A 14,702-nucleotide genomic window follows, 5' to 3' on the forward strand; every position below is an offset into this window, starting at 1 on the left:
TTATTGTGTGAATCAGCCGAGCCTGTCTTTGAGAGACCCTGTTAGAACTCCGGTGCAGCACGACTGGGCCCTGGTGTGCAGAGATTATGGGATATTCTAGTTGGGGCTTCTTCACGCACCCCTTCCCTCCATGAGCATTTTTTTTTTTTTGATGCAGTCACCTTTAGGATAGGACGTTTGCCACATGCAGTCGAGTCATTAGAAATCCCGTAACTCTGCTACTGGAGAGAGCGCGGATGCAAGGGCGGGGGCCACGCGGGAGGGGAGGGCAGGAGAGGCGCATTCTAGGGTGAGCGGATGAGGACCGCGGCGGGCTACAGTGGCTCAATAGAAACCGTTAAACAAAAAGCTAGACCCCTCACCCCTAGAGGTCAGAGAAAGGTGTTGTTAGGGAAGTGGCATCTCCACTCCTTAGACGCTCTCGGTACAGTGTTGGGGGGGATGTGGGGGCTGGGGGGGATGTGGGGGCTGGGGGGAGGGGCTAGGGGTAGTGTTGGATGGGAGGGGAGCGGAAGCCCCGGCCCAGGTTGGGGACTGGGGCCCCGAGCCGCTAGCTAGCCCGTCGGCCTGGCGTCGGCCGAGGGGGAAGGGCGCCCTGGCGCTCCGCTGTGCCACTCACTCTGGCTGGGATGGAGTTGAGTGGGTGGCTGTGCGCAGTGGGGGTGGGGAAGCAGGGTGAGGCAGGAGGGTTATTTAAGTCTTTCATCCGGTTGCAGTGAGAAGCGGGCCCCCGGGGTGACAGCAGTGCCGCGGTCTCCCGCTGCTGCCGCTGCGGCAGGTCCCAATATTAGCAACCTCCGCAGAGCGGTGGTGCGTGTGCCGGGAGCCTCCTACCCTCGCCTTCCCAGCCCCGCCCGGAACGAGGCCGCGGCGGCGCTAGGACACCGCGGCGCGCGCGGGGAGGGCGGAGGGAGGGCACAGGCGCCGGGAGGGGGCGAGGGGGCTGCGGTGCCCCGGCTCTGGCACACCTGGCGCTCCCGCGCGCCGCCGCGGCCTCACCTTCGGCCCTCCTCCTCCTCCGGCAGCAGCCTCTCCTCCGCAGCCCGGCTCCCCTCTGGGGACTTCGTCCTCACACTCAGTTTCTCTAGAAAAGAGTAACTGTAGGTGGGGGGTGGGGTGGGTTTACACCTTGATTAAAATAGAAGGTGCATTTTCTACCTGAAATCAAACAGCAGAAGGAAACGCGCTGGAAAAAGGATTTTTGCCGCCCCCATGCAGCCGCAGGTGACTGCAGCTGCTGGCAAGCTTGGCAGTGACACAGCAGCGGCAGTGCAGAGGACGTGGGGGTGGGAGAGTCTTACTGTTCCAGCAGGAGCTGCAGAGGTGACAACTTAGGTGGGACCTTGAAGGAGCCTTTTTTTTTTTTTTCCCCCTCGGGTTGGTGATGTGGAGATAAGATTGAACGACGAGAAAAGGAACTCGCAATTGTATCTCTGTGCAGTAGGCTAGGGGAGCGAGATGTCTTGTTTCATCTGTATATCTATATACCTATATATAGAGCTCACTTTTAAAGCACTCCAGCCTTGCTAGATGGATAGAAATATGAGCAGAAAATCATTTGGGGAAATAGTAATGTAAAATAATAAAAACATGAACGCTGGGCCTGATCTGCTATTTAACTGTTCCCTTTTTGGCTGGGGTTAGGTAGCTCTGAAAGGCCGGTCTTCATCAGGACCTCAGATGAGCACCCGAACTGGGGCTTCCATTCAAATTGGGTCAGGTGAAGGTTTTACTAGAGGGGAGAAATATGATAGTATGATTTTTTTTAAACAGGTGTTTAAAACTTATTTCCAGGGTTTTGAACTTTAATTCTGTTCTATGTATCTGACTCTTCAATGTCTCAGGAAAACACTGGGTGTTTAAGGAAATGGTTTTAGGATTGCTTCAGGTTCTGGAAAAATTAGTGGAGTTATAACTCCCATTCAGTTAGTCATTTCCTATATAAACTCTATGAGATGTGCTTAAGTTGCTACAGATCCGAACTTACCCCGGTGCAGGATCTGAGATGGTTGATCTGGCAGCCCTGGTTCGAGCTTCTCTGGGTGAGCAGGAAGCTCTGCAGGGAAGAGGCTTAATCATTAATTTTCTGCAGCCTCATGCCCTGCCCCTCTCGACAGTCTGCTTACATTTGTGTGGTCTCAAGAGTGCGGTTCTGTAATGCGTTGGGGGCTCTTAAGTCAGAGAACCATGTCATGAGGGCCAGAGTGGAGCAGCTCTGACTGCCTTGCCCTCCCGTTGCCTTGCCTGGCCTTGGAGGTGAGGCCCAGCACAGATGGGCTCTAGGGGGCGGTGCCAGCTTTGGGATAATGGTCCATGTGAACAGAACTGGGGCAGCCCATCAGCTCTGGGGATAGTCACTAATAGTGAGTCTGGGGCAATGAGGAAGGTCCGGTGTGGTGATTTTCCTGAAATAGTCCAGGCATTGACCTGGTCTCTCATGGACCATGGATGATCTCACACCTCATCAAATCCAATGGGGTCCCAGTGAGCATATCCTCATTTGGAACTGTTGACTGCTGTGGAAGAGAACAAAGAAATGACAGCAGTCATCGACCCTGTGCTTCCCATGTCACCCTATCACTACCCATTACTGTGGGCCGTCTGAGCTAAGGTTGTCAAGGCTGTGTCTGCCCAAAATGAGCGACAGGCTGCCATGGTACACATGTGTGTGCCACAGTTCTAATTTTAGGCACAATCTCATCATTCCCTCCCTTCCTCCTCCCCTCTTCCTTCCTTCTTTTCTTTGCTCTTTCCTTCTTTCCCTTTCTCTCTCCTTGATCATTAAACATTCAGATGTCTCTGCACAGAAGGCTCCTCCTGGCTGTTATTGATCCAGCCCCCTCTGCTGCCCAGTCATGTGAGCAGATAACATGTGGAGTGGGTTGTACTCAGGGAATGTAGTTGGAAGCACTTGCCTGGCACCAGCTCCACCCCAGAGAGAGCTGAATGGACCTGCTTGAGGTTATAGAATTTATTGTGGACTAGAGGGTACCAGGAATGATGAGGTTTCTGGTCTGGTTGGGGTGGGATCCTGTTGTGGGGTTGCTAGATCTTCCTGACCTTACAACAGTGGAATTCTTTGCATGGGGGAGAATGACTGTGACTCCTACGTTCTGTTGGTCTGCTTGTCCTTGCATCACTGAGGTGACCACATAAAAAGCTGGGCTGTTATTTTGACGTCTCTATTTTTAAGGAACTGCAGAGAAATGGGTGGTGGTTTGAGGTGATGAAATCTTTTCCACCTGGGATCTGTAGGTAGTTCCTTCTCACCTGGATAGCTTTTTGGAGACTTATCTCAGGTATTTATTTTCTTGGGAAGCCTCTGACTTGCCTTCAGAAACCCAGATGAGCTGCCCATCTTTGGACTGCCCATACCCTGAACAGCTCCCTCTCAACTGCATTTGCCACACTGTTGTTACATTTATCTGTTTACGTGTCCTTCTTCCCAACAGATGGTGAGCAAAAATTTGAGGGTAATAGGACCTAGGCTATATCCGGTTCATCTTTATATACTCAATAAATGGTATGGTGCTTGGCTTACAATAAACCCTCAATAATAGCTTCTTGAATGAAAAAGTGAACGAATATGAATTACAGCTGTCTTGTCAATGCCAGAAAAAGAAACGAGATAGATATCTTGATATCTTCATTTCTAAATTATATAATAATACTTTCAGAACTCAGCTATATGAAAATGGTACAGAAATCACAGAAACATTAAAAAAGGTAAAACCAAATGTAAGATGTGCATAATAGTTAAGGAAATAGGTTTTGGAGTCCAGTTGCTTGGGGGCTAATTATTAACCTCCTTAAACCTCAATTTCCCCATTTGTACACTGGGGATTAGAATATTGTAATGCCTAGAGTTGTTCTGGGGATTAAATGAGAGAAGGCCTCTCATTTGGCATAGACTAAATGCTCAAGAATTTTCACTATTACAATTATCATTGCTGCTGCTGTTATTTTTTTTTCTTGATGTTCTGCAGACCAGCCAGTGAAAAGGTTTTGTGAAATCACATGCACCTTATTCTTTGTTGGACCTGATGGGCAACACTGGCTAATATTCATTATTAGTCCTCAGCTACTCCGTGTGCAGGGAAAGCAGAAAGATCATCACATGCTCCCTTAGAAGCTGCAAATATTTTTTAGTTTTATGATTAAACCTTTCCTTATTGAACTGGTAAATTAAATCATTCAGACCTCAAAAGGGGCCAAATGTTTCCTGCATTTCATCTTACGACGAAAATTGAACATTAATTAACTCATTACATTAATTTCAGGGTATGTATGACCCACATTTTGGTGTGCTTTCAGGTTACTAAGAAGATATTCACATACATATGACTGCTAATAATAATAAAATGCCACAATTTTAGTTATTTTGACTCAGAAGAATAGTACAATGAAATAAAATGCATCAAAAAGGGACTGCATCTCATGAAAAATGAATCTCATGGAAATATTGCCTTATTTGTATTCCCATTTGCTTTTGAAGTAGGGAAGGCTAGTAATAAACTGGCTTCTTTTAGATGTATTCTCCATCATAGAGTCATAGATTATCAGATTCAAAACACAATTTGTAATTTCACTTTTTTTAATATACTGTTTAACATCCTATTAAAATAATTAAATTAAGCACAAGATAAATTTGTTACATTTTGTCCTTATAAAAGAATTAGGAATACCCCTTTAGAAGAAATAGCTCTTCTTTTTTACATCACCTTGAAATAGTTTCCTCTTGAGTTAATCCTTTATTAGATTTATGCTGTTCATGCCTTCTTTTGATTGCAGTACCAGTGTATTTCGTGAGAGTTGCAAAATTAATAGTTGAAAAATTCATGTAAGTGCTTTTTTATTAGTCACATGAGACTGAGTATAGCACATTGTTACCCTAAGTTTTTTTCTGCACTCTTAAATGTAAGTAAAATTTTTAATATTTGAAAGTATTTTTAAAACAAGAACTCAATATTTGATATGCATTAATGTAAGGTCTACATAAAATGTAGCACTTTAATTTACAATAAAAAGGAAAAAATGGCTGAGTACAAATAATATTAGCAGTGTCCAGACAGGCGCGGTGGCTCACGCCTGTAATCCCAGCACTTTGGGAAGCCGAGGCGGGTCGATCACGAGGTCAGGAGATCGAGACCATCTTGGCTAACACAGTGAAACCCCGTCTCTACTAAAAATACAAAAAAAAAAAAAAAAAAATTAGCCCGGCGTGGTGGCTGTCCCAGCCTGAAGTCCCAGCTACTCAGGAGGCTGAGGCAGGAGAATGGTGTGAACCCAGGAGGCGGAGCTTGCAGTGAGCCAAGATCGTGCCACTGTACTCCAGCCTGGGCAACAGAGCGAGACTCCATCTCAAAAAAAAAAAAAAAAAATTAGCAGTGTCCTAAATATACTGTGGGCTAATCATCTTATAACCACACTATAGTTACAGAAATTGAAACTGCTGTTATGTGGCCATAAAATTCTGGATTTATGCCCAGCTTAGGTGTTATTCTTAGTGAGGTAAGCAAGGGGAAAGAAGGAAGTAAAATAAGATCATTGTGTTGATTTGATTTTGGAATACAGCATTCCATGCCTGCTTTAAATCAAGAGCAGTATTTATCTCTTCAGAATATTATTATTTTAATTGCTTAATTATCTCTTTGAGGTTTAGATAAGTATAGCAAAAACCAATACTTTGTTTAAGCAAAAATAATTGGGATGTATGTGGGCAGTTTTAGTTTTCTAGATAGAGTTAAAAAAAGTTAACACAATAGAGAGCTGGATAATTTTCTGTATAAACCAATCAAGGCTTTAGTTAGCACTTCATTCTCTTATTTTGAGAGACTATTCTCTAAACAGAATACTTTTTTTTTTTTTTTTTTTTTTTGCTACTTAAACAGGTATTTATTTCTCCCAGTTCTAAAGGCTGGGAAGTCCAAAAGCAAGATACGCACACACAGATACTTAACTTCATGTTTATAAAGTGGAAATAGGTTGTCTTTTCTAAAAAAGTATTCTGTTTAGCGAATGGTCTTATGTCTCTCAAAATAAGAGAATCACAGACAGATGCTTAACTTCATGTTTACAAAGTGGATGTAGGTTGTCTTTGTCTAAATTCTACTCTTTTAAGTTAATTAGATTATGTACACACTGGTTTTTCTGTCCTATTACTTCTTAGCATATCTATGTAGACTCTAACTTTTTAATTTTTAAAATGTTTTGTTTTTTGTGTAAGTCATGTTGGTAAGTATTTTTGTGTCATTATGATAAGATAGAATTTAGTTGAAAATCAATTCTTTTACACAGTGATTTTCAAAGAGAAGACACTTCTTTAACTAGCGTGGGGTTATCCAAGTGGGGAGCTGGGCTCAGTGTCCTCTCCAAAACCCCAGGGATGCTGGGACTCTAAGGACATGCTCCGTGATCTGACCTGTCCTCTGCCTTCTACCCTTTGTCTACAGGCATTCTGGAATTTATCAGTATAGCAGTGGGCCTGGTCAGCATTCGAGGCGTGGACAGTGGACTCTACCTCGGGATGAATGAGAAGGGGGAGCTGTATGGATCAGTAAGTACTGGAGGGACTTCATCCAGCTTTATCTCCATGTTTGATTTGAACAGCTGTCTTTTCTCTGGATTAAAAAGGGCCAGAAATGCAACTGAGTCTGTTTGGAAGGCGAGTGTAAGTTTTTACTTTTTGAGGAAAGCCATTTTATTTTTATTAATAGATAAACAGCTCTGCATCTTCACTAGACCAAAGTTGCTAAGAAAATGCTTTATTTATATGCCAAACCATCTTAATTATCAAGTAAATAAAAGAATTTACAAGTGTGAAAAATCCCATCTCTTTGTATTGAATGAGAGTTATTTTTGAAATGAATTGAAATGATCTCCTCCTAAGCTTTGCCAAGCATTGTAATTAAAACTAGAAATAGACCATGCAGTGAATCTAAACTCTCTCTGAGCTACATCCAAGATTTTCATTATGCAGAGAAGAAGGGAGATAGAAATTGTTGTCAGATATTTTTGTACGTGAATAAGAATATTACGATATTGTAATTATTTGCAAATGTTATGAATTTCTTTTTTTCCCACTGCCCATCCCCACTAGGTTGTAAGGTCCTCATGGGAGACAGTGAAGAAGTATTTATTGTGCTCTGCCAGGTGCCAGACAGGCGGCACTGTTATAGGTGCTGAGGTGTGAATGAGACAAAGTCTACTCTTCCACTCTGTGGCGGGGACTAACTTTCCATCATGGTATCACTTTACTCCTATTAATGCAGTACCTAAAACACAGTGTGTGGTACGCAGCAGGGACTTAATAAATTTTTGCTGAATGTATAAGTATGAATAATATATACTAACTTGGGTTTTCAACATTCAAACTTGTAATGAAATTAATCTGTAGTGTTTCTTTCTCTCTTTCTTTTCTTTTCTTTCTTTCTTTTTTTTTTTTTTTTTTGAGATAGGGTATTGCTGTTGCCCAGGCTAGAGTGCAGTGGTAATCATTGCTCACTGCAGCCTGGAACTCATGGGCTCAGAAGATCCTCCTGCCTCAGCCTCCTGTGTAGCTGGGAATATGGGTGTGCATCACCACACGTGGTTAACGAAAATTTTTTTTTTTGTGGAGACAAGGTTGCGCTATGTTGCTCAGGCTGGTCTTGAACTCCTGGCCTCAAGTGATCCTCTTGCCTTGGTCTCCCAGAGTAACTTATCATTGCAATTACTGGTGGTCAAATGAGAATTTAATCCATGTTTTCTGAAATATGAGAACTTTAGTTTACAAAAAGTTGAAAATGAAAAGAAGCTTAGAATGAGGAAAGATTTGGAGTTCTCAATACACAGAAATGAAGGGCAAAAATTTTTCTAGATATAATTTTCTACCATTAGGCTTGTAAAAATATGTATATATAGATACACACATACATATATATAAAATGCTAAAATGTATTTGTAAGTATAGGATTGACTTTAGCTTTTTAAACACAGTGGATGGTTTATGCAAAATTATTAACTCCCTACACAACTTTTGTGAATACCTTTAAGTGTGAAGAAAGATAAGATACAAGATAAAGGAAACTTACATTAAAAAAATAGAAAATGATGTTCCTTTTTGTCACAACTTCAGTTTTTTTTTTTTTTTTTTTTTTACTTTTAGGTATGTAGTGTGGGTTTGAGTGGGTCACAGTTGAACTCAATAAAATGCTTTTTTTGTGTGTGTAGAAGAGAAGTTCTGACTTTTAGTGTGTAGATGGAACTTTATCACAGTGGCCTCCAAATTTTTTGATCACGTATCCCCACCAAAAAAATTTTTGTGAATATGCATCTCAACATATGCATTTCAAATAAATATACTTAATTTGAGTATGCATCTCAAATATTAAATTATTTTAAAATTGTTTATCTCAAAGTATAGTTTATATATGTTATTTTATAAGAGATACAGCAAAGTAAACAATTTTAAAGAATAGAATGAATGAAGAAACCGAAATAGGGCCCTACTATTTGTTCCCCACTCCAAGGATCACCCCTCTGAATTTTTCCCAGTTGAGAGCTGACCAGTCTTTCAGATGAAATCACCAGCATGATTCAGACTCCTGTGGTTTATTGGTTGACAAGGAGAGCATGTCTAATTTTGTGTTCAGCAAAGCTGCTGGTAGGATTGTTGCCCAGGCTGTCTCATCTCTCCTTCTGGATGATTTAAATGGTTTCTTACTCATGCCTTCCTGCCTGGCACACCCCAGTTCCTAGCACAGTGCCTGGGGCAGCATGAGAGGGACATTGAGTGTAGACCCATGGAGTGCCAGTGACAATACTGTGGGACACGGCAGCCAGGTAGACAGCTGGAGAGCACCATCTTTCCTCTTTTCTGGGAAGCCCAGCTGTCTTCTTAGGTTTTCTGTGACTCCTGGCTGCCTCACCTTGGGCTTTTTGAGCACATACACAGTGCGTGGGCAAGAGTAGACTTGTCACTACTGCCATACAGCTGCACATCTTGCCGACAGCCCAGTCATGGAGTCCCAGCCAGGCAAAGGGCAATGAAAGAAAGGGTAAAATGGCTCTTCTTCCGTGTGTGCTTGAGAAGCACACATCTTCTCTCGTGAAGAGTGCCCAGGCTTGGAAACTGCTCTGAGGAAAGGTGGCTGTGAGAGACACTTTTCCGTATTATGCTTTCCTTGTGGAAACGTCTTCAGCTGCTTCCCTGCCTTCCTAGTCTTCTGTCTCCAATCCATTCTGCACACTGATGGCAGAAGTACCTTCAAAACCCAGACAGGAGTGTCACTTGTGCACAGAGATCCCTTCAAATACTTGCTTTTGAAGGATACAGCCCATGTTCTTTAATGTGGCATCCAATGCTTAGGATGAACTGCTGCCTGGATCTGCTTTGCCAGGAGCACCCCGTGTGCCTCTTTGCCTATGCAACTCGAGTCTGTCTATTTGCTGTTTTCCAAACACATCATGCAGTCTGATTTATACTTGTGGCCAAGTGAATTTCTCTCTCAGATGCCTTTCTCTTGCCTTCTCCACCTGAAGAAGCAGGACTCTTTATTTAAATTCAATGGAAATATTACTTCTTCTGCAAAACCTTCATTACACCCCCAGTTCTAATCCTATTTATTCTAGTTAGCATTTCTTATGTTTTCCTTTCGGCCCTAGGAATACTTTGTTCCCATTATTACATAAGTCACAGTACAGTTTATAGTGTGGTCAATTGTATTTCTCTATTCCCTAATGTATCTAAAGGGCATGGACCACATTCTTTTTTTTTTTTTTTTTTTTGGTTTCCTAACACACAGCAATGGCTCTTGTACATAGTAGGTGCTCGATGAACGCTCATTGGGTTGAACTGAATTAAAAATTATGATTATTTCTGTCCCTCATTGGATGCATAGATGTGGCCTCACAGTATCTCCCTTGTATGGCTGCTGTGTATTTAAGTCTCCAGTTGAAGGAGGAATCACCATCTTCCATTTCTATGCATAATTGGCCTGTGTGTGCCTGTGTTGTCTCTGGTGTGTGTGGCCCGAGGGGGATGAGGCTGAAGCTGGAGGAAAGATAATGTAGTGTCAAGAGCATGGTTAACTCTCATTCTGTATCTGCTACGAAGTAGGCACGAGGCCCTCTTTCTCCTCTTCTGTAAGATGAAGAGCTCGAGTTAGACATCTGGAATGTTTCTTCCCAGTCTGGATGGATCCCAAGAATTCTGTAGTTTGAATTTCTCAGCCTTCTTTCTCGAACTCCAGAGCTCAGGCAATCCACCCGCCTCGGCCTCCCAAAGTGCTGGGATTACAGGCGTGAGCCACTGCGCCCGGCCTCTCAGCCTTCTTTCTCAAGTCTTCTCTGTCTGACCCATGATGTTCTCTGTGCACACAAAATGTTTGTGCAGTGAGACCTTTTTGTCTCTTTTGTAAGGAGCTTGGAGGGAGGCTCCTGGGCAGCAGATTATTTCCCTTTGGTCTGTTCCTCCTGCAGGTGAGGGGGAAGGTGAGAGTGAAAGTCTTGTTCCTCAGGGGCTGGAATCTCATATTTCCCACTGGGTTTGCGGTTATCATGCCTCGTGTGGCAGTGAGAATGAGGAGTGACTAAAATATCTCATTTTCATTGTGATGAGATTGAGAGAAGGAAAGAAACGGGCAATGGTTGTGTTACTAAATACACTAACATTTGGAGCCTCTAGGAATCTTTATCTGTGTGAAGTTTCATGAAGCTCAGTAAACTAAATTGGAGATTTTTTTTTTTCTAAACGGTTAGAAACTGATCTCATTATGAAAGAAGGTAAATAGGAGATTTGGGGAAATCACTTTTATAAAGTAAATGTGTAAATGTGAAATTCATTTAAAGCGTATTTTCCTATTTTGGGATTAATTTTCTCTTTTCATCTATGTAGTTTTTGTTTGCTTGTTTTTGTCTTCAGGTTTACCTTGAGAGTAGATCTAAAAGGTCAGAGGTAAATGGGTTAATACTTCTTCAGAAAAATATACAGGATTCTGATATCCTATTAGAATGTGGAAATAAGAAAAACTATATTGCTAATGGGTATAATGATTTGATTAGAAGGAGAATATGAATAATTTTAACTTGGGGATGGTGTTTGATTATTGTATTCACGTGATAATTTGTCCATGTATCCATTCATTCATTTGCTTATTTATTTCATATTTGTAGCTTTGACTCATCCAGCACTGTGATGAGTGCAAAACAATGAAACAGATAGCTATACTTGTAAATAATTCAGGGCAGTGTGAAATTTCCCATAGTAGAGGAATGGACAGATGTTTTGGCATCCCAGAGGAGTGTTTAAATAACTGCTTGGGGAGGTTGAGTGGTAGCATTTAAAATGGGTCTTGAGGGATAAATAGGAGCCTCAGAAAAGGAAGGGCAGGCAAGTTAGGTCACATGACCCTTCAAATGTCACAATTAAAATACGCTGCCAGGTTGAAATTTTGAGAGGATGTTAGATTACACACTTGGCCAGGGGATTAGAGTATTCATTAACATTGGTCACTTTTGTTCTTATCAGAAAGTTTAGAGGCATGGCTCTGATAATTACTTTTAGAGTCTTAATCTAAACTGTTTGAGTATTATAAAAATACTTAAAGAAGTTTTCTGATGGAGTCTTACTCTGTCACCCAGGCTGGAGTGTAGTGGCATGATCTCAGCTCACTGCATCCTCCTGCCTCAGCCTCCCGAGTAGCGGGGATTACAGTGCGCGCCACCAAGCCTGGCTAATTTTTGTGTTTTTAGTAGAGATTGGGTTTCACCATGTTGACCGGGCTGATCTTGAATTCCTGACATCAAGTGATCTGCCAGCCTCACCCTTCCAAAGTGTTGGGATTACAGGCGTGAGCCACCATGCTTGGCTTTCAAGATACTTTAAAACATCAAGAATAATTGACCATAATAAATGCCTCCTTAAAAAAGAATGCCATGAAAAAATTAATCTCCTTCAAGAAGCTTGCATTTAACAAAAGGAATTGACCTTTTCATTAAAAAACGTAGCTGGCACAGGTACAAACATTGTAAGGATGTTGGAACATACAGCATGGAGTCTGCAAAAGTGACACTGGAGGATGGCGCAGAGATGGGGGAGGTGCTAACATTTCTCGTTTGTATCCCTTTGTAGCACTTACATTATTTTGCCCAGAATTGTAATTCCTGCTGGTCTATTTGTTAGATGAAATTTTTTGGAGTCAGAGTCTTTGGCTTTATAATTTTTCTATTTCTTGAAGGCCAGGCAGGGCAATTTATGTGCAGTTGGCACGTGGTAAATGTTTGTTGACCCAAGTATTCACTCCGTCATGAACACGCACATGCAGTGTCTACTGTACATGAGCATCAAATAGTGATAGCACTGATACAGGGTTGTGAACTTGTAGAGTCAGGGTGTTTCCACAGGAATTAGTCAGCTACTGAAACTGAAAATGAGAGAGGTTAAGTGACTTGCTCAAAGGCCCAAAACTTGTAGATGCAGAGTGAGGACCAGCCTCGTGCTGACTGCCTCAGACCAGTACTTTGTAGCTGTTCCTAGCCTCATCCTGACAGGTGCTTCTTAAAACAGGTGTTTACTAGTAGGTTTGGTTATGTTTCCAAGGACACAGCAGGGCCCTGGTTTATATGGTTCCATGTAATCAGTAACCAAGGTATGATGGGTTTCAACTCTGTTTCCAAAGCACAGAAAGTTTCCTTTAGTAAATACCTCATTTGGGGCAGTTTTTTCTGCTGGGCAGACACACATGAGTCAAAGAAGTTTCTTGCATGGTGTTCCATATTGTGGGGCAGGTGGCAGGAGCCCTGTAGGTCCCTCTGTCCCAGAATTGAGGGACATATCCACCTCTTTAAAAGCAGACAATGAAGTATCTCAGATCCTTATAATCCTATATCGACTTAGATTATTTTTATTATGTTATTTGAATATGTGCACACATTAAACTAGATAACTAGATATAAATTCCTTATACCTCTTTGACAACTGTAATTCAAAACATTTATATGCCAAAATTCAAGTTAAACGGCAAGATCAGTAAAATGCACACTGACACAGTGGATTTCATATGAAGGAAGATGCTCCCTGACTGAGACGAAGATGCTGCCTCACTGTAAATCCAGCCTTGGCGCTTGGTGCAGCTTCCTGTGAGCTCAGGGTGCCTGTTCTGCAGAGCACCTCAGGATGACTTGTTCCCCTGCCCCACTTCTTCCTATGTGAGTTCCTGGGACAACAAGTGATCTCATCTGATCTTCACTTATCTCAGACACACCACCGATGTACTCAGTGTGCCTTTTCTTTTTCCTGTTGGTCGTGATGGTGAAAGTATTGTAGCACCGTGTACCACTGACAATAATTTTAAACCCCAGTCCATTCTTGGGGGACAGTTATGTGGTTGTGGGATGGTCATCTCTGGGCTCCTAGATACCCTTAAAACAATTCTAGTACTTTTTCATTGACATGGAAAGGCAAAGTAAAAACATTCTTGGAGGGAACTTGTGGCCCTGCAGATTATGCCCTTTGCCTTCTAGGTATCTGCGGCGCCGGTGTTGGAGAACACTGCATAGGCACGAAGCTCTGGGCAGGGTCAGAGTTGGGGACGGAGGCCAACCCATGCAATTCATCAGAGACCCCTTTGTCTCCGTCAGGTGCTCTGCAGGAGCAATTTGGAGCCACTTTTGAACAAGGAGAATGACCTTATGTGTTCATGGAACAGGATACCACACCACATGGCAAGGACCACTCAGCTTCTGATTTGTCACTGTAGTGGTTCAGTTCCGATTGCTTTGATGGGAGACGTTCAGACACGTCCTGTACAAAGAATGCAGTTCACACAAAGGAGAAGAATAGGTTCATTTCCTTAGTAACCTACCTGATAACAGGCATGCCCTGGAGATGGGTGGTTTTCAACGGATATTTTGAGTAATTGAGCATTGCCTTATGCTGTGTTTCATATGTGCGTGACCAATTTTCAAAGAATTGAATAATATAATTCTTAGATGATATGGAGGGCAGCTTCTTCTGTATGACTGAGTCCATACATCGTCCTGGTTTTAGAGACGAGGAGGTGAGATTTTAGTGGCTTAGTGACTTGTTGAAGGTCACGTAGATGATGACAAGTCAGGATTTGAATGTAGGTAAATTAGTAAATCTTGTCTGATACATATGCATGTTAAGAGTGGCCATCCATTTTTGTAAATAAAAATATATTTACTAGAATTAATCACATGAATATTTTTAACTGGAATTAACCATATAGTGGGGCAAGGTTTTAGTATTTCTTACACAGATGTGATTTTGGAGGATTTTTTTTTTTTTCCAGTAGCCTAGTTTTAACTTAGTGGTTCATTTGTTTCCTTAGCATCTATACTGCTGGCCATTAGTGGACAATCATCTTTTAAAATAATGTATCTATTTGATTTTAGTTACAGTGTTGAGCATGGTAGCTACATTTACTAATTGTCTAAGGCATACTTAAAACATCCCAAGCTAGTATAGAACACAGGTCTGGAGATTTTCCAGGTTTGGGAAAGGATTATTTTAAATTATTAGTTGCTCAGCAGAGACATTTCCCGTCTGGGATGCGAATTTGGAGGAATATTGTCGTGGGTTCCCAGGAACAAGCTCAGGAATCCCGGAGCAGAGTTTTCCGGAGGACAGGTGCAGCTTTCGCACATGAGCCCAACGCCCCTCTTTCCCACGCTGGATTTTACTCTTTTCCCTGCTTCAC

At 42.2% G+C, this 14,702-nt stretch overlaps 1 protein-coding gene across 1 annotated transcript in view; it reads left to right on the forward strand.

Moving 5' to 3' along the window:
• FGF9 (fibroblast growth factor 9) overlaps positions 1-14,702 on the forward strand; it is a 33,675-nt gene that overhangs the window by 3,729 nt on the left and 15,244 nt on the right. The window contains exon 2 of the mRNA XM_004054245.5: positions 6,453-6,556. Within this exon, the coding sequence (XP_004054293.1) occupies positions 6,453-6,556 (104 nt within the window). The remainder of the gene's footprint in view (positions 1-6,452; positions 6,557-14,702) is intronic.

The sequence above is a fragment of the Gorilla gorilla genome, chromosome 14 (assembly GCF_029281585.2).
Source record: "Gorilla gorilla gorilla isolate KB3781 chromosome 14, NHGRI_mGorGor1-v2.1_pri, whole genome shotgun sequence".
NCBI classification, from domain to species: Eukaryota; Metazoa; Chordata; class Mammalia; order Primates; family Hominidae; genus Gorilla; species Gorilla gorilla.